The sequence below is a fragment of the Pezoporus flaviventris genome, unplaced genomic scaffold (assembly GCF_033815535.1).
Source record: "Pezoporus flaviventris isolate CSIRO_AGI_PZ_B2104156 unplaced genomic scaffold, CSIRO_AGI_Pfla_v1 ptg000047l, whole genome shotgun sequence".
NCBI classification, from domain to species: Eukaryota; Metazoa; Chordata; class Aves; order Psittaciformes; family Psittacidae; genus Pezoporus; species Pezoporus flaviventris.
In genome coordinates, this window is record NW_026892595.1 from 13,089,884 (window position 1) to 13,115,273 (window position 25,390).

The window sequence follows — 25,390 nt, forward strand, 5'->3', positions numbered from 1 at the left end:
GTCAAACTGACTGAAAATGCTGGCAGACAGCATTTCAGAGAGCAGTCTAGGTACTTTCCATCTGCTGTTTAGTACACTCGCAACTGGAGCAAAGAAAGGGTAAGCAACACATACTGAAGTGGGCTGAAAATCCATGGCATGTATGGGTCGGTTTTTAATCTCTGTAATAAGTGAGCATGAGATTTTAAATACATGTTTTTTCTTTAATTTACTTGGAGGATTTAGGCACCAATTTAGAGCTAGTTTTGATCAATCTGAAATTGTATTTCTTTGTGATTAAGTGACTGCAAAAGTGTGACAAGTAAATTGCTCACCAATGAAAGTTTCATTTCATTCCATCTCCTGTAACTATAGTGTCTTTGGAAGGGATGGCTTGCTGGCTGAATCCAAGAGAGGATGTTCTTTCTCGCCCTAGTGGCTATGCTCAGTAAGCTGGCCTGACAGGAGTTCCTGGTGCATGTTTGGTGTATGAGGAAGGAGAGTGAGCTGCTGGACTGAACAGGAGCTGTTACTTAATCCAGAGAGCAGCTGGACTGGGCGGGGAGCCATGCTGAAGGGGTTTGATCCAGGCAGCAGCTGGACTGGGCCTGGCTTAGGGCCATGCTGGAGAGATTTGATCCAGAAAGCATCTGGACTCATTCAGGAGGTTCAGACCCATCCCTCAGTGTTGGAGATGGATGGTCTGGTCAATAGGAATTAGATTCCAGTTTGCAGTGTGAGTTTGCTGCGCTATTCACGAGTATAGCAAAAGCACAGAAGAGTCCCTTGTTGAAATAGGTTGTACAGGGGTTAGTGAATTTTTGAATCGGATGAGGCTATATGAGTATGTTGATCCATGAAACTAGGACAATCTCTTGGTGCAAGTATGGGTCTCCTACAGTATCCCGATAGTTTGATCAGCATTGCTGTGTTGCTGACACCAATGTCCTTTACTGCGTCAGAGTAAGAGGATGTGTGTGGATGTTTGATTAGATTCTGATCTCTTCAGCAGTTTGATGCATTTGTCTGGAAAGGTAAGATTTTCTCACCAACTTCAGTGGAAAAGTTAAAAAAAAAAGGGCACTACCCTGCTTTAACTGTAAGTAATCTAGACAATCTTCAGAATTTCAAGCTAATCTTTCTTCTTATCACAATTCCCTGTGCTGTTGGAGGCATATTTGTAACCAGACATCTCCTGAAGAATCTCCAAAGCCCTATTATTCTGTTGGCTTGCAATATTGAAAGTTAATCTGTTCTTTTACTTCGAGTAATTCTTCTAAAGGGATGAAACTGAAAGATGAAAGAATGAAAAACAGGGGATTGGTTCAGACTGTCACAGACAGTTAGGCAGCTGTCATGCACAGCAATGTTTAATTAGGTAGTGACCAGCCACCTAAAGTTCTCTGAAGATCTGTGCCTTAGTAAATGACCTTGAAGATGTGGCTTGTCTCTTGCAGGACATTTCTTACCACTTTTTCTTGTTAAGGGTTAGGTCACTCGAACAATGTGACTGCCTCTACAGTGTAACTTCCAGGTTCTCTTGTGGGTTTACTTTGCAGCCTGCAGTGCCTGTTAGTAGGGTTTCTTCCTAAAAGAAAAAAAAGGCCAGTGTTAGTAAGATTTCTCTAGTAGTCCCCAGATTTATTCATGGAACCAGTAGCATTCACACTGCAATACTATGGTTCTCTGGAAAATCTTCATGTCGCTGCCTCATAGCATCTTCTCAGTTGTTAAGCTGTAACTGAAAGTACAGCTTAAACTTGCTCAAGCCAACAGTACAACCAAAAGTAGTCTTGCACTTGTCCCACCTTTAGACCGTTGGTCCTCCCCTCACAGCTGTGTTTTTGCTGGAATATTTGTTTGTGTAGTCACAGCATTAACAGCAAAATAGAGGGCTCAGTACTGCTCGTGCTTATCAGAGAAGGTGATAGCAGTAAGAGGAACTAGGTAGTCTTTGTTATGAGGCCTAGGGTGTACTAGGTTAAGCTTGTGCAGAAATTTTAGCTCCTTTTGCACTGTCCAGGGATATATAGCAGATAAATAATGCCAGGTCCTACAAAGGAAGTGAAAACAGTTTTCTCAAGCACTATTTCTATATACTTTGTGCACAACTAATAACAAGGCAGCAGTATACCCTGAAGAACTGACCATCACTACTATTATTCTGTTAGTGTCACTAATTTTAAGGCATTTACTTACTATTTCCCTAACTTACACTCTTCCTTTGCAGGTCCAAGGCAAGCACAGTGTAGAGACTGTTGGGGTAATTGAACAGTGGGAGGAAATGATTGAGGAGCTATGAGTAAACAAGTTAGCATTAATACAGTGTTTTCCATAGTATTTGTTTCTCCAATTCCTCTCTCAGCGGCAGATCTTTATGCAGACCTAGGGAATAAACATCTATACTTAATTAACTGTGCTACAGAGACCTGTACATTCTGTCTCCTGTCAAAATACTGCATTCTGGCAGTCAGAAAGTGAAGAGACAGACTTAACCACAATTATGAGCAGTAGTTTAGTATACTGTAGCATAATTTGCTAGAGCTTAGATTAGTCAGTACTGGTGCCTACTTCACTATTGTTACCCTTTTCAGTATTTTTTCCTTTCATTCCCAAGTGATGCATGTAGATGTTTTTTAGGAGTGCTGTTCAAACACGGGCCTCATGTATTAGTTCTGTCTAAATGAATAGGTGTTCAACTGAAAGCTGCTGCCAGGACACATTTATGTTTTGACAGTGGTGAAAGGTTTCTCAGCCTCCTTCTGTTTACTTGGTCCAAGTGAAACTGCTCTGTCATTCTGTCTCTTGCGTACTGTTGTAACATCATTTTAGTGTAAGTACCTGTTCTCTTCATTTTACCCACCATGAGACTCTGCATGTTGCTTGTCATGTTACCTGTCATGCGGTTTATGGATTTTAGAAAGAAAAACTGTCTGATGTATAACTCTGAATGCATTGGAAGGTCTTCCTTCAAAATGCAGCTTGTCTTAAAGACCTGATTTAGCATTCCTTAGATAAGCAAAACCTCTGTGGGAACTTGAACAAGGACAGTAGAATCAGTCTCTTTCAGTTACTGTGATTAATGTTACAAGAGAAACTCTTACTTCTGTGGTTTGATAAAGCCATTTTAATAGTCCATTTCACCAAGCATTTAAATTGTGTATTGCCTTATTAATCAAGGTGTTTTGAACCTTAAAAATGTCACTATATTCTTATCATCTGATTAATTTGAAATAGTGTCAGAGGTAGCACTTTAGAACACTCTTCCTAGGAAAGTATGGGTTACTGGTTTTTAATTGTGTTCAACTCAAATATAAATTAGTCTCTTCAAGGGAGAGATTTAGACAGAAGGTGTTCACAGTCTGGATAGTGTTGTTCAGCGCCACTTTGCTAGAAGGATATAAATGTGCAGTTTTGCATGCAGAAGTTACCCTTTTTTAGCTGGAGATCCTCAGCTGGAGGAGGGATCAGAGGTCCTGTGCTGCTTCAAGGCAGACAAGAGCAGAAAGCTTAGGAAAAGTGCAACAACTGCTTTTGCTGGGCATGGAGTGAATGGAGTCAATGAGTGAGATTTTTCCATGTGTTCAGTGTGGACTTAACTCTTGTTGAAATTAGGGGTGAAATTCTTGCTGCTTTTAGTGCTGTCAGACAATCCAGTTCTGAGCTCTTTTGAAAATCTCACCCTGTGTTCTTTGAGTTGTTTCCAGCTGCTTTTATGGGAATTCTGGAGGATTGGCCTTTCAGTCCTGGGCATGTCTTTATGTTACAGTATAATTCACAGCACTCGATGTTATTTTTCCATTTTTACCTGTCCCTGTATCCCCCTTCATACTTTTTTCATCTATCTTCTGTCCATCCATTTTCCTACTCTGGTAACTGTTTGGGGTTTAGTTTGGTCTTGCTTTCAAAGAGCTTCTCTTTCCTTTCCCTCCCTACATCACTGCTCCCCCAGTGTACTTGTCTGTTTGGTGATTCCTTGCACTAAGGCTCCCTATAGGCTCAGGGCTGCATGCTACAGGTATAGCAAAAGGGGCCATGTAGTTCCTCTATTTCTTATTCTAAGGGTGGGTGCAATAGTCGTCTTAAAGAATTTTGCAGGTAAAGGAGCTGCTGTCTTCCTGAGAGCAAGATATAGAATAACAACTTGCTGATAAATATGGCACATGGTCCTAATCTACTGTGGATTTATTAAAGTACAGATGGTGTACTTTCAGAGTTCCTAGAATTACCATAGGAAGTATGTGGTCCTCAAGCTGTTCGTATATGATTAAAAAAAAAACGTTTTTCAGATTCTGGCCAGTGATACTGGCTTTGAGAACATCTAAACCCTAAGGGAAATGCAGCAGAAATTTCACTGTTTTGTCAGTTTTATGAGTTCAAGACAACAGAATATAGCAAGGTTTCCACTTCAAGTTCTCATCCAGAGTTTGTAAAATTAGTTGAATTTAGCCTGATATCTGCGTTGCTGGGCATGTTACCTGATTTCATTGCAGAAATTTTAGCGCAGTTCTAAGTATTGAACAAAGACTGTCATGCACTAGGTCAGGTAAATTCATTTAGTGATAAATGTTGCCTAGCATAATTGTCATAAGTGTTCAGAAATCTAATCTGAGCCTGCTGTCTGCACAACTGTGCAATGAATAATGCAGTAGAAGTCTGGACTGCCCCCTGCACACCCCTTTTCTCTGCATGTGGAAATCTTTCACTCATGAGAAGCAGAGGCTACTCTGACAGTGAAACAGAAATTCAGAAGTTTAACTTCTACTCGGATGAGTCATTGCTTTGCATGTCTTGCAAATAATTTGTTTTGGTTTTGTGTCCTTTTACACCATATAAATAGAGTGTTGAGTAAATTTTGTGTGGAAAAAGCTGCAGAAGCAGCATTTTGTTGATCTATCTTGTGCCTGCATTGTATGGATAAAGAACTTAAAGTTCATGTTTGGTTTTCCCCACAGCTGTGCCATTTTCACTATCTACTTGTTATGGAAAGGGAAGACTCCTTATTCCTTTTTTTATTCCCTTGATTGCTGTAAAAGTGATTGGCAGGATATAATGATGAAATGGAGCAGGAATTTATTTTGATCGTTCTTTATCTGACTTCTTCCTTTTTTGAAATTTTCAGGTCTTGAAAATGTGTGTGTAAAAAGCAATTGTATATTGAAAAAAGAGGCAACTTCCTTCAATTGATCTCAGTGCTGTGAATTTAAAAAGACTAAAAGGCTGTTGAGTAAAGCTTGTATTTGGTTGAGAGAATATTTATTCACTGCCCCAGTGATCTGAGGACATAAATTAATAGTAAGCTGTAAGGACCTTGTAATGATTCTCTGTATGGTGTTGAAACCTGCATGTGAAATAACATTGGTTGTCTGACGATGCTCTGAACGTACCTCACAGTGATCTGATCAAACCTAACCTCCTGATCTTCCTGGCAGGTTTCATGCGTTAAAGGAGGTCTCCTCTGTCCAGCTTCTTGATTTTTAGTTGTAATGAAAAACTGACCTGCAGCAGTAACATGCACTTGGCTTATGATAGCAACAATTCTTTTTTTCAAGGTGCTGCTTATGCACCTAAGCTTTGCCTGTAGCCATTTCCCTTACTTTAAGCTGCAGCTGCAGACGAATCATCTGAGTTTGCTGAGTTAAAGAAGCAAGAGGGAGGAAACATGATTTAGTGCTAACTAAACTTGCTCAGGAACTGGTGTTAGGTTGTTTAGTGAAAGGGCCCATCTGGTTCTTCTGTGTAGACAGAACCATTCAGACCCACCTGCAATAAACCTGTGTTCGTTCATAAATAGTGTAAGCAGAATATTTGCTGGCGCTTGCTATGTGAGATCTGCAGAATTGTTTGCTCTGAACCGTGTGCTCTGAGAGCCTTCTGTCCTCATGTTTGTATGTCATTCCTTGAAAAGGAATTAGATGAGGAGCTGTACGCAAGACTGGCCAAGGAGCTCTCGGTAGGTAGTGCCAACTGTTGCTAAGTATTGCAGTCACTGCAGAACTGAAAGGACGGAGGTTTACATTGTGTTGTCTTACCATTACCCTCAACAAGGAGCATGCAGGCTGCTTGTTTCCTTAGGGGCACTGAATGTATACTGGGAAGAAGATCTTCATGATGGAAATAAAGTGAGGGAGCTTCTGCAGCCTGTATTCTGGGTGAATTGTTCCTATGGAGTGACTGACTCATTAAAAAATTCATGGGTGATGGAAAGAGAAGGACAGGTGCTTTGTTCCTTTTCCTCCCCTGTCATAGCTATGAGCATGCCACTCAGTTCAGTAGCAAAATTAACAAGCATTTATTCTGCTCTCTCTTCTTCAGTCAGCCTTTTTCTTATTTGAATTATTTAAGATGTTAGCTGTTTTGAGAAAGCTCAAGGGGGACGTTACCAATACCTGAAGGGAGGCTGCAAAGAGAATAGAGCCATATTGTTCTCAGCAGTGGCCAGTGGCAGGACCAGAGGCAATGTTCACAACCTGAAACACAGGCGTTTCCCTCTGAACATCAGGGAAGACTATTTCACTGTGAGGGTGCCTGAGCACTGGCACAGGTTGCCCAGGGAGGTTGTGGAGTCTCCATCTATGGAGACACTCAAAAGCCATCTGGAGATGGTTGTGGGAAACTGACTCTAGGTGCCCCTGGTTGAGCAGGAGGTTGGACCAGATGACCTCTAGAAGTTCCTCCCAACCTCAGCCACTCTATGATTCCGTGACTTGAAATGGCATCTTTCCCAACTAAACTTCAAAATCGGCTTGCCAGAAATCTTGTTTAGTGGTCAGCATGTTTTAACAGGTGAAGGCAATGGCGTTTTGGTCCTTGTTGGTAAAATGAATCATGGTTCAGCAGCACAGCACATTGTGTACAAACCAGGAAGACCCTTTCTCTTTGTGTATGAGTGCCTCTGTACAGAGATGGCTCAGTTGTTCTGTGTTGCTAAGAACAGCACAGGTTCTGTTCACTGCTGCAGCTCATGCCCAGGAGTGAATGACACAGCATCTGTCTTCTGTATTTCTGTTTCTGGTTTGGACAAACAGGTTGCAATATTCAAGTGGTCTATAAGCAGTGAATCAGTAGAAAGAACCCAAAAGGAAAGGGGAGGGGAGGAAGAGCGAAGGGTGAAGAAGAGCAAGAAAAATAAAAAACGTCACAATAAAAGACAACACCCACAGCAGAAGGCTGATGATAGAAGAGGGTGATAGTATGAGACTGAACCTCGATACAGGGTGAATCGAGGTGAATGGAATAAGACACCGGTATCTTGGTCATTCACTAATTTCCGGCTCAATCTTCTACTATGGCTACCAGGGCAAGGGGACCACACAGGAGCTTGGCAAAAATAAGGCAACAAGATTTAAAGATCACTGTCTGGCACTTGCCTTGGCTCCTTTTACAAATGTTTATCCTCACTGTGTAAATAAACAATAAAAGAGGGAGGAAGTATTAAGCTTAAGAAGTTAAGGTCCAAGTGGAAAGATCCACTTCACCTGTGGTGTTTCCTGTATATATTATATTGGCTCAGAATATTGCATTTCATCAACAAGTTTAGGGAATTGCATCTGCTAAATATTTTACTGGTGAATATTTTAAATATCTGCAAAACATAATCTTCCAGAGGCTTCCCACTTCATTTCTCTTTCTAATTACATTTTCTGATTACAGTGTGAAGCAGAAAATACAATTCACACTATGAAATAGGGTTACTTTGACGAATCAAACATTTTTATCGTCACTAGCAGCAAACTCCCCTTTTATACAAGAGCTTCACCATATGTCAATAAGATTTCTTTGGTGATGATTTCAGCTAAATCAGTGGTTATTAATCATATTGATATAGCAAAAAATGTGACAGCATTGTCAGGGAATGTTCTGTCTTGTAAAGTTTGTTCCTTTTTTGTTTTTCTCCTCCTCCTCTCCCCCCCCCCCTCCCAACAGAACAGCTGTTAATAAAAATGGAATTTACCAGTTCGAACAGGCTTCAAAATGTAAGGCAATTCAGGACAACATTTTATCATCATCTACCAAGAAGAAAAGGTAGGTGTTTGCTGTGCTTTCTGCTTTGTTTGTTTTAAGTAGGAGGGTAGAAGATTGCCCTCTTTCACATAATTCTTGGTGATATTAATGTGGAGCTATACAACCGGAAACTGAAATTATATAACTAATGTTTGCCTGCATTTTTTTCTTTCACATGAATTAGATTTAGTCAAGGTTGTATTTTATTTTTCTTATTTTCACAATATAAGCAAGATTTCTCCTTGCCAGTTAGCAACATTTTATTCCAAGATATTCACAAAAGGCTGTACAGAATTTGTGAGGTATAATTTCATTCTTGAGTGTCTTTTTCCTGATTGGTGAACACTCCTGCTATGAGCAACCTCCGTTAATGGGTTCTTTTCAGTGTATTCACTAGAGTAGGTATGAAAATGTACTAGCATAAAAAATTGCTAATTAATTTTACTCATTATAATGAATGGTTCACAGGCAAAAAATACTCAATTTTGGCTACATTGAAAAAAAAAAAAAAATCCCAGATTAATTTTGGATTTTAACCTTCTGTTCTGCCTTTTCCCAACATGGAAAAAAGATCTTTGATATCAGCCCTGCTCACATTCCTTGCCACTTTCTAAAGTGAAAGTGGGAGAGGCAGCACATTGCTTTTGACATGTAACATTTTGTCTATATGGATGCACCAGTAAATAAAACATTGTAAATGAGAAAGGCTTCCCATCAAGACTGGGTTCTAGCTTAAAATTAATTATTTGACATGATTGCTTTAAAATTGGAAGATTTAAAGCTTCCCTCCCTCCCCCCCCCCCCCCCCCATTTGTGAAGAGAAGTGGAATGCAAAAAAGCTCTCCTAGAAATAATTATGTGCTTTTCCCCATTCAAAGGACTGGAGATGTCAAATTTTATCACAATTTTAAAACTTCTCTGTCTTTTCTGCCCCCTCCTTTCACCTGTTTGTAAGTCACCATATTCTCAGCATTCTGTCTTTACTCTTAATTATTTATTTTTTCTCCTCTGTAACCTTTCCTCCCACCAACATTCCACATCATCAGCAACACTGTTATTGAAGTTTTACTCTTTTGAAAGGTGTTAGACCACTATGTTACTGATGCGCTGCTGGTGAGAGCCAAAACAGAGACTGGCAAACAGAGGTCAAAGAACACAGTTGACTTTAAAATTCAGTGATTAACAGCAAGAGAGGGACAACCAGTCACAGTAGTGCCTCCAAAATCCAGCTATAGCAATATAAATGCTGTTATTTATTCCATGTGGTACAAAATTGTACAGGCTGCAGCAATGCAGATGAGCTCTTCATACCTAGAACGTTTTGGAGCTGAGACTGTAGGAGAAACTCTACCAAGTGTGAGACCTCTATTCTGTGACTAAAGAGAAAGGAGCTGCACCATTTAACAAGGCAGAAGATGAGCTAGGCAGATAGGAAGAGAAACATGCTTGGAACGAAGGAGGAAGGGATTGCTTTGTGCCATGAATATTGCAACTCATTGCCTTTCACTGAGAGGAGCTTCAGGGATCTGTGTTGCTTTTTTGTGACCCACAGGCACGGTATATAAATGTTTTATATTGCAGTTCTAGACTTTCAGGGACATTCTGGATACTCCTTCCTCTTAAGTTGGCAGAAAGGGAAAAAATAGCTAGTTTAAAGGTTGTCAAATGATTTGATAGTAAAAAACGCAATGTAAGTGGGAACTTATTATTACAGCAGGTATGTGCTGGTGGTGATAAAGAGCCTGAAATGCTGAGTTTTGCTGGCAATTTTCCATTTTTATTCTAGAGCAAGCCCTGTGCACACTCTCCTGAGGGCTTTAAAAACTAATAGCTGTTTTGGTACTATTAAAGTGTCCAAAGGCAAAAGGGACCGTCCTTTTCTCTTGCATTTCCTGTAGTTATTTCTCTTTTTATTTGCTTCTTTCTTGAACATGAGCTGCCAAGTAGGAATATCTCATTTTTTCACTCTTGCTGCTCAATTTTCCTTCTAATTCAAATAGCCATTTCCTCTTTTCCCTCTGCCACCCCTCCCCCTCTCCCCCAGTAGTTGTTTAGTTATAGCAAGTAACAGTCAGGCCGCATCTGTCTTCCTGTTCTGACATTTTACCTATTGTCTCCCTACTTTCTAAACACTTCCGTCCTTGCTGTTGTCCTTTAGATATCTGCCAGAAATTAGAAGGTACTTATACTTCGTCAGTGCCTCAGCTGTGCATAATGATTCTACCTTAGCCACTGCAGTTAATATAGAAGGTCACTATGTACCTGACAAGTACTATAGACAAAAAACCCTTCCAGGTGTTATTTGTCAGCAAGGCTCTTACAGGATGAATTTCCTACAACAGCAAGTTATTATAATGGCTGTGGTGCAAGTGGTAGACAAAACCAGAACAAAATGTGTTTCATTCACTATTCTCAGCACTGTCATTGTTGTCTTGTCCATGTATTTTCATAGTTCAATTTACCTGAGCTTTTTTATCTTGGTAATAAACCCCTTTTAGTGAATAAGTGCTGTAAGCACCTGGGTACCAGAGGAAATACAGGTATTGTTCCAGCTCTTTAAAATGGAATAGTGGAGAAGAGGACTGTCTGGGTTACAGCAGAGCCATGAAATGATACCCTGATGGCCTTCTGGACTGTCCTCGATTGGAGGAATGACTCCCCAAGGCTCCCTTAAAGCAGGAATGCTAAAATAGGCTTTCTGAGAGGAAAACAAAGCTTTCTGGGCTGTAAACCCAGCTGCAGCAAATCCCAGAGCTTCACTCTGAGTCTTTAAAAAAAATTAATCAATGGGAATATTGTCTGTTAAAGTAGAGCTCATTGCGTGGAAGCCTTATATTGGGGTGAGCAGATGTGGTGGCTGCCTTGCAGACCTGTCATGGCTGGGAGCTGTCCCCTGGCCCCCAGCACATGCTACTGGGATGTCTCTGCCAGTGCTGGCAAAGATGAGTTCTGACAGTCCATCATGCCTTTGTAAGTCACAAAAGGAGCAAAACTGGATGTGTAGGGTGAGCAGAGGTGGTGGTCTGCCTTTTAAAAACCTGCATGTGGTGCTTTTCTAGGTGAGCTGCTGAGCTTAGAAACCTCTTGCTGAGTGATTCCACCCAGTAAATAGTAGTGGAAAGGCAGCAGGGTTCTTGCATTATTGGTATTTTTACCATAGGTGCAGCTTCTGTTACAGGAAGGTCCTTACAGTTTGTGACAGTGAGTGCCTGTGTTTCTCACAAAGCCTCAGAACTAGCATTATGGGTGATGCTTTGATTTTTCTCCTTACTAAATGTTTCCCTGTAAGTTGCTAATAACTTGTCAGTGCATGCAGTTTCTTTCTGAGCTGATGGTAATTTTTCTTTCTGAGTCTGATCTTCATCTTATCAATGTCTTTAGGGTGGAATTTACTTTTTCTGTTTTTTTTTCTCTTGGGTAATTATAGTCTAAGTAACTCTTCATGCTCTGTTATCCTATTCATTTTTGGAATTTATCCAAAAGTCCCAGCATCTAAGAGTTATTTATCATTTACCCTTAAGGAATAAAACTAGATAAGTGATTAAATATTAGCATAGGCTATTTTGGTCCTGTGCTTCTATCCCATCTTCCCCCACACACACACTCCCTTCCTGCCCTGTGCTGGTACTAACACTTCCCTGACCCCATGGTGAGCCGATTTAGGTAGCAGCTTCAGCAAGAAAGCAGTTCCATTTTCTCTGGCTGCAGTTCCAAGGCTGCTAATACAACACACCAGCATGCAGCTGCCAAAATAAGAAGGCCTTGTTCCCAGTTTCTCCGCTCCCATCACTCCTTGCTTATAGTGGCAGTGTTCTTAAGTGGTGTCTTTCCTGATCTCATTTAACACACTAAAGAAAATGTATTTCCATTTTTTTTTTTTTTTTTTTTTCTTCTGAGGTTGTTGATTTTGGTGGGTTTTTTTTTTGGCATGGTAGCAACTTAGTGTCCTATGAAGGCCTTTGACAAGTGTAAAAGCTGGTAGAAACAAAACCAAGGTGGAGTCAAGTAAGTACCAGCAGCGAGTGGCACAAGGGAGGGAACAAATTCAGAGTTGGACTGGAAGGACGAAGCATGTGCTGCACCAGGTCAGATCAGCTACAGCGGCAATGAAACTAGTTTTGCTTTTCTGTCAGTTCTGCCCATTTATTCCTTCTTTCTGAGCAGTGCAAGGGCTCAATAAAATCAGTTTAGTCACAATCAACTAGTTCTGTTAAGAGTCTGCCAAGTCTGGAGAATGAAAATCATACATGTCACAGGAGCAAACTTGAGACAAAGACCAGTTCTAATGTCATATTCCTCTTAATAGTTTCATTTCTTTTTCTGTGTGAAAATAGGACATGATTTTACTCAGGGGTAGATAAGTTACCTTTAGCAGGTGCAGTACTTCTATGAAGCAAACAAAAAAAGGGATCTGTTCTTTCAAATGTTTGCCATAAAGCTGTGGTACTAAAAGCATGTTGAACACAGACAGAGAATGAAACTTTTGGGTTGACCTCTCCTGCTGCAAGCCCGCTACAACCTTTTTAATATTCCTTTTTAGCAATTTTTATGCTACATTTAAAAACCAGTGAGATTTCTTGCTATGTGTAACTCTTGTAAAACTATTCAAAATACTCACTTGTAAGGTACAGCTTAAATAAACTCATGATCATTTGGTTTTGGGCCAGCACTAAGCCATTTTTGCTAAAATAATAGAAAGTAGATCTTTTCTGAAGAGGTTAGTCCCATAGAATTAGTAGTCATTGCATCCATGTCATCTCTTCTTCCCATTCCCCAAGTCCTTTTCAAAACTATTGTTAGGATCCGGGCACAAATGGAAGAAGTAATAACATTGAACCTATAGGGGAAGAAATGTCTCCATTCTTTTAACTTATGTGGTCTGAAGTACTAAACATATAGACAAATATGAATCTCTTGAAAGGTTTTAAAGGGAAGCGAAAGCTCTTTGGTTACATGTAACAATATAACCAAAGTCCTGGTTGTTGTAAAACAATAGATTGTTATGTTTAAGAGATAATTTGAAGGAAATTTACATCTGTAAATATGGGTCTGTGTTCTTAGATTATTGGACTGGGCTTTAAGGAGTCTATAAGGTAAATGGAGGAAAAGGCATAAGAAGTGTCATGTTTTAACTTGGCTTGCAAGAGCCACATTTCAAAACATTTTTGAAGTCTTGAAACACCAAGTGTAAGAAGGTTTTTGAATTATTTTGAACTTCTGCACTTGAGATGATTTCAAATAACTTGAAGGTATTAATGATCAAATATTGAAGTTTGAAACCAGTGTACTTTGGAAAGTTTCTGAAAAGTTCATTAGGGCATCACTATTAAGAAGAGATTTTTAATAGGTTGTGTTAATTAAATGAGGATAGTACTGTTACAAATTACAAAAATAAAATGGGTCATAGAGTTCTAAAAGCAACCTATTATATATGCACTGTGCACATTATTATTAATACATTCATCATTTGAATGTTTTAGAGACTGTTTCTAAATATACATACAGCTATAGTGTTTGATGTTGTTGCTGTTGCCTTTTTTAGATATACAGAAGACTATTATCTTCACATCGTCACAAAACTGCAGAACTGCACCTGGATAAGGAGACCAGAAGAATCTATGAAATTCAGGTAATTTTCATTGTCTCACTTAGAAAAACAGTTTACTCTAGATTTGTATAACAAGCCATAATTTTAAATCTTCCCTTCTGAAAACATAATTTTGTGTTGCTTTTAGACTACATTTGTAGCTGTACATTTCTATTAACCTTTTGCTGTTGAGGCTCTTCTTATTTATTTGAATTGAACTGTGCAAACTGAGTAGGATAAATGAAGCAAATTCACCCACCTCCACTGTAACAAATAGTTAACTAACTTGGGTAGAATGGATTAAAATACTCCTATCATAAAGCCTACAATATTTAAAAAAAAAAATCAGTAATGTGATTTTGTCCATCTGAGCTGGCACTCTGGTAAAAGACTGTATAATGAAGCAGTGTATTTCTTACCCCAAGGCTATTGCTTCTATTACAGAAATGCCCAAAGCACTCATTAGATTTGATGCTGCATGCTAGGTTTGAAACCCCTGAGCATGTAAGCACGTGATTACATCTGTCCTTTTTCAAGATGGCACATAAATTCATGCTCAGTAGGGACGGTGGTCTCTGAAAAGCTTCCACTATCATTTGGAAGTGCATCATGCTGATTTTAGAGGGCAGCTTCACTGTGCCAACCCTGTTTTCTCCAGGGTGAATTTCTCTCTTGAATTACGTTATTACATGGAACAGAATTAAAGATTCTGTCATGATCATTAAAAATAAACAAACTGACCTGTCTTCCACCTCTGGAGTTAACCAGCATTGAAAACTGAATATCCATGCCCAGCAGGATACCTTTGGAAGAAGTAATTTTGGGGTGTGTGCGCGAAGCTTTCTGTGTAACAGAAATTGCTGTGTTTGTTGTGTATTGTAACTGACTAATTGTGTTTCCAAAAGCTGAGGTAGGAGAATACACATGGTTAAGGTTTAAGAAACTTTCAGTTAACTTGGACAGGCTTTAACTGTGCGCAGGGATATCGGAGTGTGATAAGGAGCTGTAGAAGCAGCCCATTCTGCTTAAGAACAGGCAGGTGTCCTGTACAGAGTTGACAAGAGGTGAAGCTGCTCTCATCTGCTCTTCACCCTGCTACATTTAGGCTTATTGTTGTCCAGTCTTTTTAACTTCCGAACAGACCAGCCACCACTTGCAAGCATTTTGTTCATATGGACACAACCCATGCTGCAATTCTAATGGCAATACTGCATATTCTTCTGTCCCTATGATATTTGATCTGCTTTGATATCATCCAAAATTTCTGTTGCTATGACCAAGGACTGGTCCTTCAGATTAGAGCATTGCAGATGATTGTTTTACAAAAGATGTGTGCTTTTGCATCAGTCTTTTATTTTTCCATTGTCTCAAACTCCTGTCTGTTGTTTTTTAGAAATAGGATATTAAAATCTTACAATTATCCCTGGTCCCATACCCTACTGGAGACTTTCAAGGCTCTTAGCAGTTGGTCAATAGAGGCTTTAAAAATATGATTAAAGAAAGAGAGAAACAAATTCAGTATAAAATTTACTGCCTAAATCTGTATACACTCCATGTTTTTTTATCAGATTTTATCTTAAGCACAAGAGCCTGAAACTAGCTTAGTGAGGGCACTCTAGCTGAGAAATGATGCATTGACAGAGCTCTATGGGGTACAGAGCTTCTAGAAATGCGGTATAATAAATGAGTTAATAATCCCTTGGCAGTACATTTCTTCTTTTTTCTAACTTTGCCTAGTGTCAGTAATGCATAATAATTGTGTGTTACAAGTATTACTCAGTTCTAAAAATCTCATTGAGTAGGTAGATAAATACACCCATTTTGCAGAAGAGGAAATTAATCTCGGAGGGGCTGTGCAGCAGGAATTGAGTAATACAGCTAGCCACCTTCAGGAGCAGAGCTTGAAGCTGCCTGTGTCATACTACTCACCTGCCAGTGCCAGCAGAAGTCTGCCTGCTGACTAGACTGCAGAGAACATGCTTGACCTCTTTCCCTCTTTGACCATCTGTTAAATGGAGTGAGCACTTTCATGCTTCACAGGTGTGGTGTCAATTTTATGACAACTCTGTATTATCCTGAAGTTCTGAAGAACAGGCATGCATATTTATAAGGGATTTAATGTCTTGTGCTTCAGGGCATAAACTAACCTCTAATTAATAAGGTTCAAAACCAGCTTTCTGTGGGGTAGTGAATTTTTCAGAGAACCTTTCTTGCATTTTCCAACAGTCTTTGCTGTTGGCTACTGTCATCCTGGTAGTGGAGTGAGGGAATATACGATCTGAGCCAGTAACTCTTGTGTTCCTCGAAGACAGCACTGTGTGCCAATGAGTACACATTGATTCTCTTTGTAAGCCATGCTCCCAGCAGGTCCAGGCCAAATAAAAGAATATGAATTAGAACTGCAATGCAGGAAAGAAATATTTGTCATTGTTTTTGCCAGAAGCATTACAACCGACAGCCATGCATGGCACAAACCACAATGCTTTTACTAACAGAGTGCAGGATTCTAGGTTGACCCTCTACTGTCTAGCTCAGCTTTGCCATGCAGCTGTGCAAACTGTGTACATTTGTTGGCAGAGAGCTGCCCTTTTCCTTTCCCAAATGGCTTCCTCTAAAGATCCTCTGCTGTGCAGGCTCACACGCACTTGGCTGTATTGCTGTCTGGCAGTGGTCAGTGGTTCTTGACAGCTCTATAACATTTAGCCATGCAGCTCTCAAAATCAAGAAGAATCATGAGGCGAGTACAAGCCATGATTCTCTCTTTAATACATCCCATATCCACAGTCACTCTTCTCTGGTTGATTTTTTTTTTTTTTTTTTTTTTTTTTTTTTTTTTAATTTTTTTTATTTGTCCAGTCTCTCTGTCAGGGAACCAGGCTCCTGACCCTTCACTTATTTCAGTATCAGTAACGCTGACATCACCACTGCCAGATTTAGGCTGTCCTCAAAGGAGAAAGTGCAAGCACTGGATTCACTGCTCTTGCAATCCTAGTCAAGATTTATTGTGCCCCACAGTAGTGTTTGTCAGCTGTCACTAAAGAGGTTTTATCTAACTTCACAACACTAGCAGAACAGAACACAACAGAAGGGTGTATAAATGGCATCCTACTAACAGTGGTTTAGGGAAAGCCTTCTCTGATGTTTACTGCTACTGATATATAGAGAACTAGTTAAGTATTTTGTTATGCAGACCTTTCCTTTATGAAATTTAGCTGTGCTTGTTGGTTTTGTGTGTTTTTGGTTTTTTTTTTTTCCCTCCATTTCTCTTCTTTATGGCTCTACAATCATCAAGCATTCTCCATATTACCTCTTTGTTTCTAAGCCCACCAGGGTTCTCCCTCCCTTTTCTGATTCACATCAGCTTTAACTTGTTTTAGGCAAAGCAAGTCCTCAGATCTCTTGGTTATAAGACAGTAAGAGAGGATTGGTAGAAACTCTGAAAGGGGGGGGAAGTAATCTCACAGCTGCCTAGAAGTGTCATTCTCAAAGCTCCAGGAAAAAAAGCTGTGCTGAGTAGCTTCCTCGGCAAAGGCCCTTCTAGCTACATATAGTGGAGTCTCAGGTTCCCTAGGTAACCTGAATATTAATTATTATATTAGTATTCTTCAAAGGTTTTCCACTTAAAAGAAATGTTTCATTAGTGCAAGAAATTACAGAGCCCAATTAGGTGCAAGCTGTAATCGTTTTGTTGTTTGTTTGTTTTTTTTTTTTTTTACACCTCCACATCCCTTTGCTGTACAGATTTCTAAGCTCAATTTATTCTCATTTGAGCTGCACACCCATGGTGGCAAATAATCTGCAGGTTTTCCAAATAGTTGCAACTCCTGTTTTTGCTGGAAGCTAAGAAATGGCTACAACAGCCTTCAAAATTACTGTGGGGGGAGGGAGGGAGGCTATGGAGAAAGGCTAAGCAGATGCTGTGTTTCAGTGAAGCCTCTGGGCATTGTATTTCTGTGCTGTCTTGCTGAGCTTGGAGCCTGGCAAAGCAGCGAAACAGTTCTTCAGGAGTGGTATCAGAGTGAAATAGCCCTGTGTGAGCTGTGGATAATGGCCCCTCTGCCCACAGAAATACCATCCTGACAACCCTTATTTGCGTCTGATAATGATGGGAGAAGGAGATTCCTGCAGTTTAGCTGGCACACTGCTCCACCCTACCAAAATATCTTAAATTTTTTTTTTAAAAAGAATACAATACTGCTTAAAACCCCCTGGATCTTGAAAAGAATAGTTCAAAGATCAACCCATTTTCCTAGCCCTGTAATTTCCCTCCTGCTTTTTATTCCACTTGACCTCTATTAGCCTTTTCCCACTTTAATATCTCTTCTGAAAAGTGTGTGTTAAACATTCCTGCAGATTATAAAATCCCACTCCTTGAAGAGATTAATTTGTAGTGTGCTACACTGTGGTATATAAATAACAGTGCTGCTCACAACATCTGTGTACTGCAGTGAACCACAGTTGAAACACAAATAAAATACCCTTCAAGGTCAATTTATGCTTTCATAAGCTTACACGACTGCATAATCAATAGCTTTCCTAACACTAAACAGGTCAATAATTCTACTCTACTGTCTGAAATCTTTCATTGGAGTATGCAAGAAAACATGCAGAACTCCGAGATTACAGTCTGACTTAAGAGTACATTTGCTCCATAGGTTTAACAGATCATATGTAAAATCAGGAGTATATATTCAGAGACTTTTTTCTCTTTCAGAAAAAAGGTGGGGTTGAGAGATAGTAATTGGGGACAGTTTGGAGAAATAGTTGAATTTTTAATTGCTCTACAGACTATATACTTCCTGAAGGCTGGAGGATTCCTATGAGGGGAACCTAATATGGAATCAGACTGAATTAATTATGTCTTCATGGCAGACTCTTTAAATAGTCTTTGGTTTGGCAATTTTATTACACTTTTTACATATGCAGTCTTGATTTCAGATTCAACCCTGTTGGCTTTCACTGCTGTAGACATTTATGATGGTACTTCATTTATGGACAGTTTAAGAGCTGTCGGAGCAGCATTCTCCTTCAACACATTCTGTTTCAGACATGAGATTTAACCACTCTTTTCTAAAAGATTGGGATAATATGCCTCATTGCACACTGATGCTATTGACTTGGATTGACAAGAGCCTGCCTGACCCATATGGTTGTCTAGAGCCCCCAGTGCAGTACAGTAAGATAATTGCTTGCTCATTATAAGGTTTTACAGCAGTGGGCATACATGAAAGGTAGTCTCACTATTTGTGGTCACACCCTTGACTGCTGTTACACAGTGGGATATTTTGTAGGTGCTTCTCTGTACTGACAAGACAGTCTCTTTAACATGAAACCTCAGAGTCCTTGCTGTCTTCACATGTACAGGACAATAACTCACATGAGCTAATGGTTGCAAACACCCAAGTTAGGTGAAGTATTAATGCAAGCTATTAGTCAAGCATAGACTTTATCTGGTTATTAATAATTCTCAGACTTTTGTTGCTTGGAATACTTTGCCCTTTATTCAAATGATATTACAAACTGTGCTGTGAGATACACTTAGCATGAGGCTTACAGGAGTTACAGCTTTAAATATTTGCTATTCTTACTTTGGGTTTGGTTATCCCTTTTATGTGGTGTTTATGTGTCTTGGGTAACTGAAGATCCACAGAGAGATATGTCTGTGTGAGCATTGCTGGTGTGGATAATGTGCAAGTGCATTATAATAGCACTGGTATTTCTTTTTGCCAACAGTTGCTTGTACAGATGTTAGTAAAAGGTGAGTTAGAGTCAAATGGACTGAGACCATTACTGAAAGAAGTTTAAAAGTCTCAAACTGTTGAAATTCTGTACCTGTTTCATTGTGCTTCCTAGCTTTAAACTAAGCAAATTGAGAGCAAATTATGATTATTTGCCTCATTGTCCCAAGTGTGGCCTTTGATGACAGTTGAGCACTTACTATTTAGAGGAATGTTCTGTGTGTTCTGATACTTCTGCAGTGTCCATCCCCATCCACTGTTCCTCTCCTCCCACCTTAATTTAGTCCAATGTATAATGACAATGAACTAGTTCACACTGTCCTCAACAATGAAGAATGCCCTCTGGCCCCAGGTCTGCAGACACTGGCATCACACTGAAGTGTAGTTTACACAGAAGAAATGCTATCAAGTTCACACAGTTTTGTCAGGTTCTGCAGGCTCCCATTCTCCTGGGGGTACTGCAGCCCCTTGAGGATCATGGTTAATTGCGCTAGCCCAGTGCTCCAGCTTTAGGCTGGAGCAGACAGTTCCAGTGCTATATTCTCTTTCCTGTGTCCCAGAGTAGGAGACTGTGTAAAGTTTTGGTGCAGAAGCAAGTGCGTTTTCACACCAGATATATATCTGAATAAAATATTTTTAAAAATCTAGAGCAAAATGACTTTGGCTAAGCATTCCTAATTAAAGAATGTGTTCTGAAAAAAGAATCCTACTTATTGCAGAAGGGTGAATCAAAGGTCGTCTTGGTGCTTGTATCAGTAGTTTGGAGGAGAGGGGAGTTTTTAAACTCTGTACAAACTTATTCCGTAAGGACAGATTTCACCCTTCTAGATTCTTCCCATTTCATTCAGGATAAGGGCAGTTCTGGTCTTTGGATCACCTGAGAAACTGCTAGCCCTAGACTGACTGCTTTGGCCCTTATGGCTGGTTCAAATTGAGTTGTCGACAGGAAGATGTTGAGATGCTTGCAATCTCTTGCAGATGTGTGCACGCTGTGTCTTGTCAGCGGGCACATACAGCCTGTACACAAGCACTGAACCAGCTAAAATGCTTCTTAGCTACAGAGCTACTACAGGAGCTGCAAAGAAACTACATCAGCATATTTAGATCCTGCAGGTACTTTCTGACTTCTGCTAGAGTGGACTGTGTAGAAGCAGGGAATGGTTGGGTTTGGAAGGGCCAGTAAACATCATTTAGTTCCAACCCCCCTGCCATGGGCAGCGACACACCTCACGCTAGACCAGCTTGTTCAAAGACCCATCCAACCCGACCTTGAACACTGCCAGGGCAGGGGCAGCCACAGCTTCTCTGGGCAACCTGTGCCAGTGTCTCATCCCCCTTGAATTTCTTCCTAATATCTAATCTAAATCTCCTCTCTCGCAGTTTAAAGCCATTCCCCCTTGTTCTATCACTATATGCCCTTGTAAACAGTCCCTCTCCAGACTTGTTGTAGGTCCCCTTTATGTATTGAGAGGCTTTTCTAAGGTCTCCCAGAGCCTTCTCTTCTCCAGGCTGAACAAGCTGAACTCTCTCACCCTGCCTCCATAGCAGAGGCGCTCCAGCCCTCTGATTATCTTTGTGGTCCTCCTCTGAACTTGTATGATACATGTCTTAATCTTATGAAGTACATGTTCTTAAGGGTGTCATTACCTCATGAAAAAGACCACATATGACATTAATACTATGATGACAGTTGCAGTAACAGATTGCTTGAACTGCCTTGTCTCTACCTCTTTGTTATCCTTTGCTGTCAGTTGTAGACGTACCATATGTGCAAAATCCTATATGAACAGAGAGTTAAATATATTGTTAGTGGGTATTGCTTTCTACAGGTTACATGCATTCCTGCTGAAGTTCTGTACATAAATGCTTTGGTACAGTGAGACTCTGTGTCATGATTTGATCTAAGTAGGAGGTTTCTATTGTTACCTCCAAATTTTTAGCATGTATGCTCTTAGGTAAGATCAGAAAAGGTATCATTAATCAGTATCTATTCTCTTGTTTTCACTGTGTTTCTGAATTAGCCTGGCTTTGTTTTACTTGTGCAGTGGATCCATAATATTAATTTAAACAGTTATTTTCTTATTAATTCTGATATCCATTTTTCTTCCAGACTATTTCTGCTTTTATTGAAGAACTCATTCCTGTGGAATGAGTAATAAAAAACAAACCCATATCATCTGTATTAATGACTGTTATCTGTCATCAGTTTGCTTTTTCAGGTTCTGGTTGCCATCACACACAGAACTAAAGCTGAGCAAGAATATTTTGGTGTTATTCCTTCTCCTCTGAACCTCCTGTGATTTACACATAATATTTAGGCCTTTTAGCTACTTCTAGCTTTAAGAAAAGAATCAAAGAAAGCAAAATTATGAGGTTTGTGATCCCTCATCTCCATGTGATTGCCAGAGAGCAGTGAGGGATGGCTGCTCCTTGAGGGTCAGGGAATGGGGTCCCAGCGCAATAACCTGCTGGCAGAGCAGACTCTGGCAGCCAGGCTCCTTGCACCCTAACAAGGAGTGAGGCAGCCCTAGACATGGGCATGTGCCATAGGATGGGATGGGCACAGCTGGAAACTGTCCCTGCTGTGGTGTTGCTGGGCAGGGACTGATGGCTCTGGAGGGCTGAAATGGGGCCCAGTGTCATGAGCAGGATGGGGGTGGCCCCTGGGGTTGGACAGGGGTAGTGAGGCTTGATGGTGCCCTCAGGGCATGACAGTGATGCCTGAATCTTCTTATTACTGCAGTACATATTAAGGTTAGAAAGAGCTGCTTATAGGAAAAAGTGTACAAAAAAAGCAAGTAGACCCTAGTCAAGAGTGGTTCAATAACATCCAGTGTTTTCGTACTTAATCATTGCACTCTCCTGCCTCATTGCTCCATTTGTATTTTTCTATATGCTTAAAATAGTATGCTATATGCTCAGTTGTTTTCACCATGTGTGTACCTCCTTACTCACAAGAGCATGGTCTTGGTTGCATCCCCACCCTTGTACCTAGCGGTTTTAATTGACCACAGACCTGCCCTGCTCATTAGAGCTTTGAGCAAGGCAGTGGAAATCACTGCATTCAGGGAGTGGAGCTGAATATGGCTTGTGGAAATCTGAGCCCTACTGTTTCCACCCTCAGGAGATGTATTTCCTGTTAACATTTCCTGGTAACTCTCCTGGTATGATTATTTCAGATCTGTGTCACCGCAGCACTCAGTTGTTGCCAGTGTTCCTCACACATCTGGGAACTTTGAGGGGTTTCAGACCTCAGTATTCAAAATGGGTTAATATGTACAGTAAGCCGTTTGACAACTGAAATGGTAATCTTTCATTTGGTATTTTATGCATGAATCAAATCAACTTTCCCACCTTTTATTTCCTCCGTTTTTGACCATTATTTCAAGAGAAGTCAGATTGAGAGTTATCCCAGACCTGTTCATTATCTTCCTTGTCTTCCAGGAAACATAATCCTTGGGTTCTTCCATGTGCTGGACTATGTCTTACCTCCATCAGAAATAGAATTATATTATTATAAGAATATTTGCCCTGTGTACGTTGTTGATAAAGTTGAATGAAGCAACTTCTCTTATCTGTGTCTTGCCCTATTAAAGTCAGCTTATCCAGAATTTGGCCTGTATTGTTTAAGTAGTTCCAACGGGTTGCTTTGCCTTACTCATGGAAAAAGTGTGAAACAAAGCTTTTCTATTCCTCTGGCTCCAACTGTAAATATATCTGTATTTTTTCTTCACAATTAACCTTCAGTGTTAGGACAGAATTCTGTGCTCTGTTATCTTCTAAATTCCAAGCATGTTATCAATGAATTTCCTTCTCTAAATGGTTAGTAGTTTTCTTAATATCTCACCTAATGTCCTGACAATTGATAGATAATGTCTGGCCATGAGTATTTCAGCCTTACAGTCTGAAAATTAGATCAGGTAGCAGCCGAAAGAACATTGTTCCCTAAAGCAAAATGAATTACAGCATTTCATGTCTGATTTCAAAGGTATGATGGGGCTTTTCATTGCATCTTACTGTTAATAACATAGGATATTTGCACACATAATATTTTTGTAAGTTTGGAGGCAGCAGGAATTGTAAGATGGGTGATAGCCTTCACTCCTACATAAAATTTGAGTGATTCACTTGCAGTCTTACCTACTTAAGCTAGCTGTTTTGGAGAGCAGCTTTGCTGTCTGTCTCTACCATGAAGATATCCGTCTTCCTTATTTTCAAGTTGTGATGTGATCTATTTATTATCTGTGGTACTGTGCACAGAAAAAGTGTGCTGAACAGGTGTGATAATGAATTATTAATTAATTGGCCTGTGACTGTTTAACTGTTCGCTAAGTACTATAGGCAGTACTTCCCGTCACCATTCCTTTAATCTGCTTGGTTCTTTCTTCAGCCTTCTAATTTCCTACAATCACTCATTCTATGTGGATGGAAAACACATTGTTAATTCTTTGGGGGCTGAAGTGAGTAATAGTAAGGAGAAGACCAGTTACAACTTTTTCTGGATGGGAAAGAGAGACCAAGAGAGAAAAACAGGATAAGAGAAGGGGTTCTTGGTCTGATTATTTCTGAATGTTTGCTGTGAAAAGGACTTGCTTTAAAAAGCAAGTCAAGGGTTCATATAACATTTTGTTGCTTAGTTAATTAGAACTGTTTTTCATTGATCTACTTCTCTAACAACATTTCCCTGCTTATTTGTCTGTCTTTGAGCAGGTTTTCTTTGGGTTTTTTGCAGATCAGAATTAGCTTCCTGCTGTGATGCAGTTCACAATTTTATTGCTTCTCAAAACAACAGCCCACTGGGAAGTAACATGAGTTATGAAGTGGACAGTAAAAAGACCATCCTCATTACAGAGGACATTTTTAAGATGCTGCCTGTGGTAAGAACTGTATTTATAAGATATAAAGAACCTGTTATAAGGTATAAGATAAGGTATAAGAGCCTCTTATTATAATTACAGTATCATATATATTTTGGGTTAGTAAATGAACTGCTTTCTTTGATTCCTCTCGAAGAGGCCATTCACCCCCGTGTACACTTACTCATTCACCTTGTAAGACCTATTTTTTAACTGCCTTCTGCAGTGATGGATGGACAGGGTACCGTAGAGCACATTGTAGGCAGAGTTGCTAAAGAACACAAGTTGCATCCTGATTTGGCAGCCAGCTGAATTCAGCAGTGAATACTTTGAGCATGTTTGCCTTGCTTTTCTCATTCCCATTTTCAAAGGCATTTCAGTATGGAACAACATTTCATATTCCTCATATTCCCATGGCATTTCTGGTGCTGGCTTGGGCATATAACTTAGGAAAGCTATTTTGGTGGTAAACCTGATATAGAACAGAACAGAATAGAATAGACTATTTCAGTTGAAAGGAACCTACAATGATCATCTAGTCCAACTGTCTGACCAGTTCAGGGCTGACCCAAGTTAAAGCATGTTGTTAAGGGATTGTTCAAATAGCTCTCAAACACTGACAGGTATGGGACATTGACCATCTCTCTAGGGAGCCTGTTCCAGTGCTTGACTACCCTCTTGGTAAAGAAATACTTCCTAATTTCCTAATTCCTAAACCTCCCTGGTATAGCTTTGAACCATTCCCATGTGTCCTATCACTGGATACCAGAGGGAAGAGCTCAGCACCTCCCTCTCCACATCCCCTCCTCAGGAAGCTGTGGAGGGCAAAGAGGTTGTCCCCAGCCTCCTTTTCTCCAGACTAGACAATCCCAAAGTCCTCAGCTGCTCCTCACAGGACATTGCTTCCAGCCCTTTCACCAGCTTTGTTGCCCCCCTGGGGTGGAGCCTTTGCAGCCAGAAACGCCGGTTGAGCAAAGGAATGCAGTTTTGTAGACTGGGACTTCCAGTCCTGATCTACAAGGGACTCACAGTCCCTTACAGACATACAAGCTCTGAAAATGAGACAAAGATGGGCACAGATACGTACTTAATTTCTCAAAAGTAAGAGCACATGGGAGCCCTCTTACCCATTGTGAATTTGTGAGATGCCAGCTACCATGAGTCTAGTCCTTTCTAATGCCACTGTGAATCACTAAAAACTTCATTGAAATAGAGGTTACTGTGGC

At 40.1% G+C, this 25,390-nt stretch overlaps 1 protein-coding gene across 9 annotated transcripts in view; it reads left to right on the forward strand.

The window, feature by feature from the left end:
• ST8SIA6 (ST8 alpha-N-acetyl-neuraminide alpha-2,8-sialyltransferase 6) overlaps window positions 1-25,390 on the forward strand; it is a 47,161-nt gene that overhangs the window by 2,026 nt on the left and 19,745 nt on the right. For 6 of the 9 annotated variants that reach the window (XM_061468362.1, XM_061468360.1, XM_061468361.1 and 3 more), the window contains 3 exons: window positions 7,906-8,004; window positions 13,526-13,612; window positions 24,041-24,185. In XM_061468362.1, the coding sequence (XP_061324346.1) occupies window positions 7,906-8,004; window positions 13,526-13,612; window positions 24,041-24,185 (331 nt within the window). Of the gene's footprint in view, window positions 1-7,905; window positions 8,005-13,525; window positions 13,613-23,203; window positions 23,297-24,040; window positions 24,186-25,390 lie in introns of all 9 variants that reach the window. The other 3 variants (XM_061468364.1, XM_061468363.1, XM_061468367.1) reach the window with 2 other exon arrangements.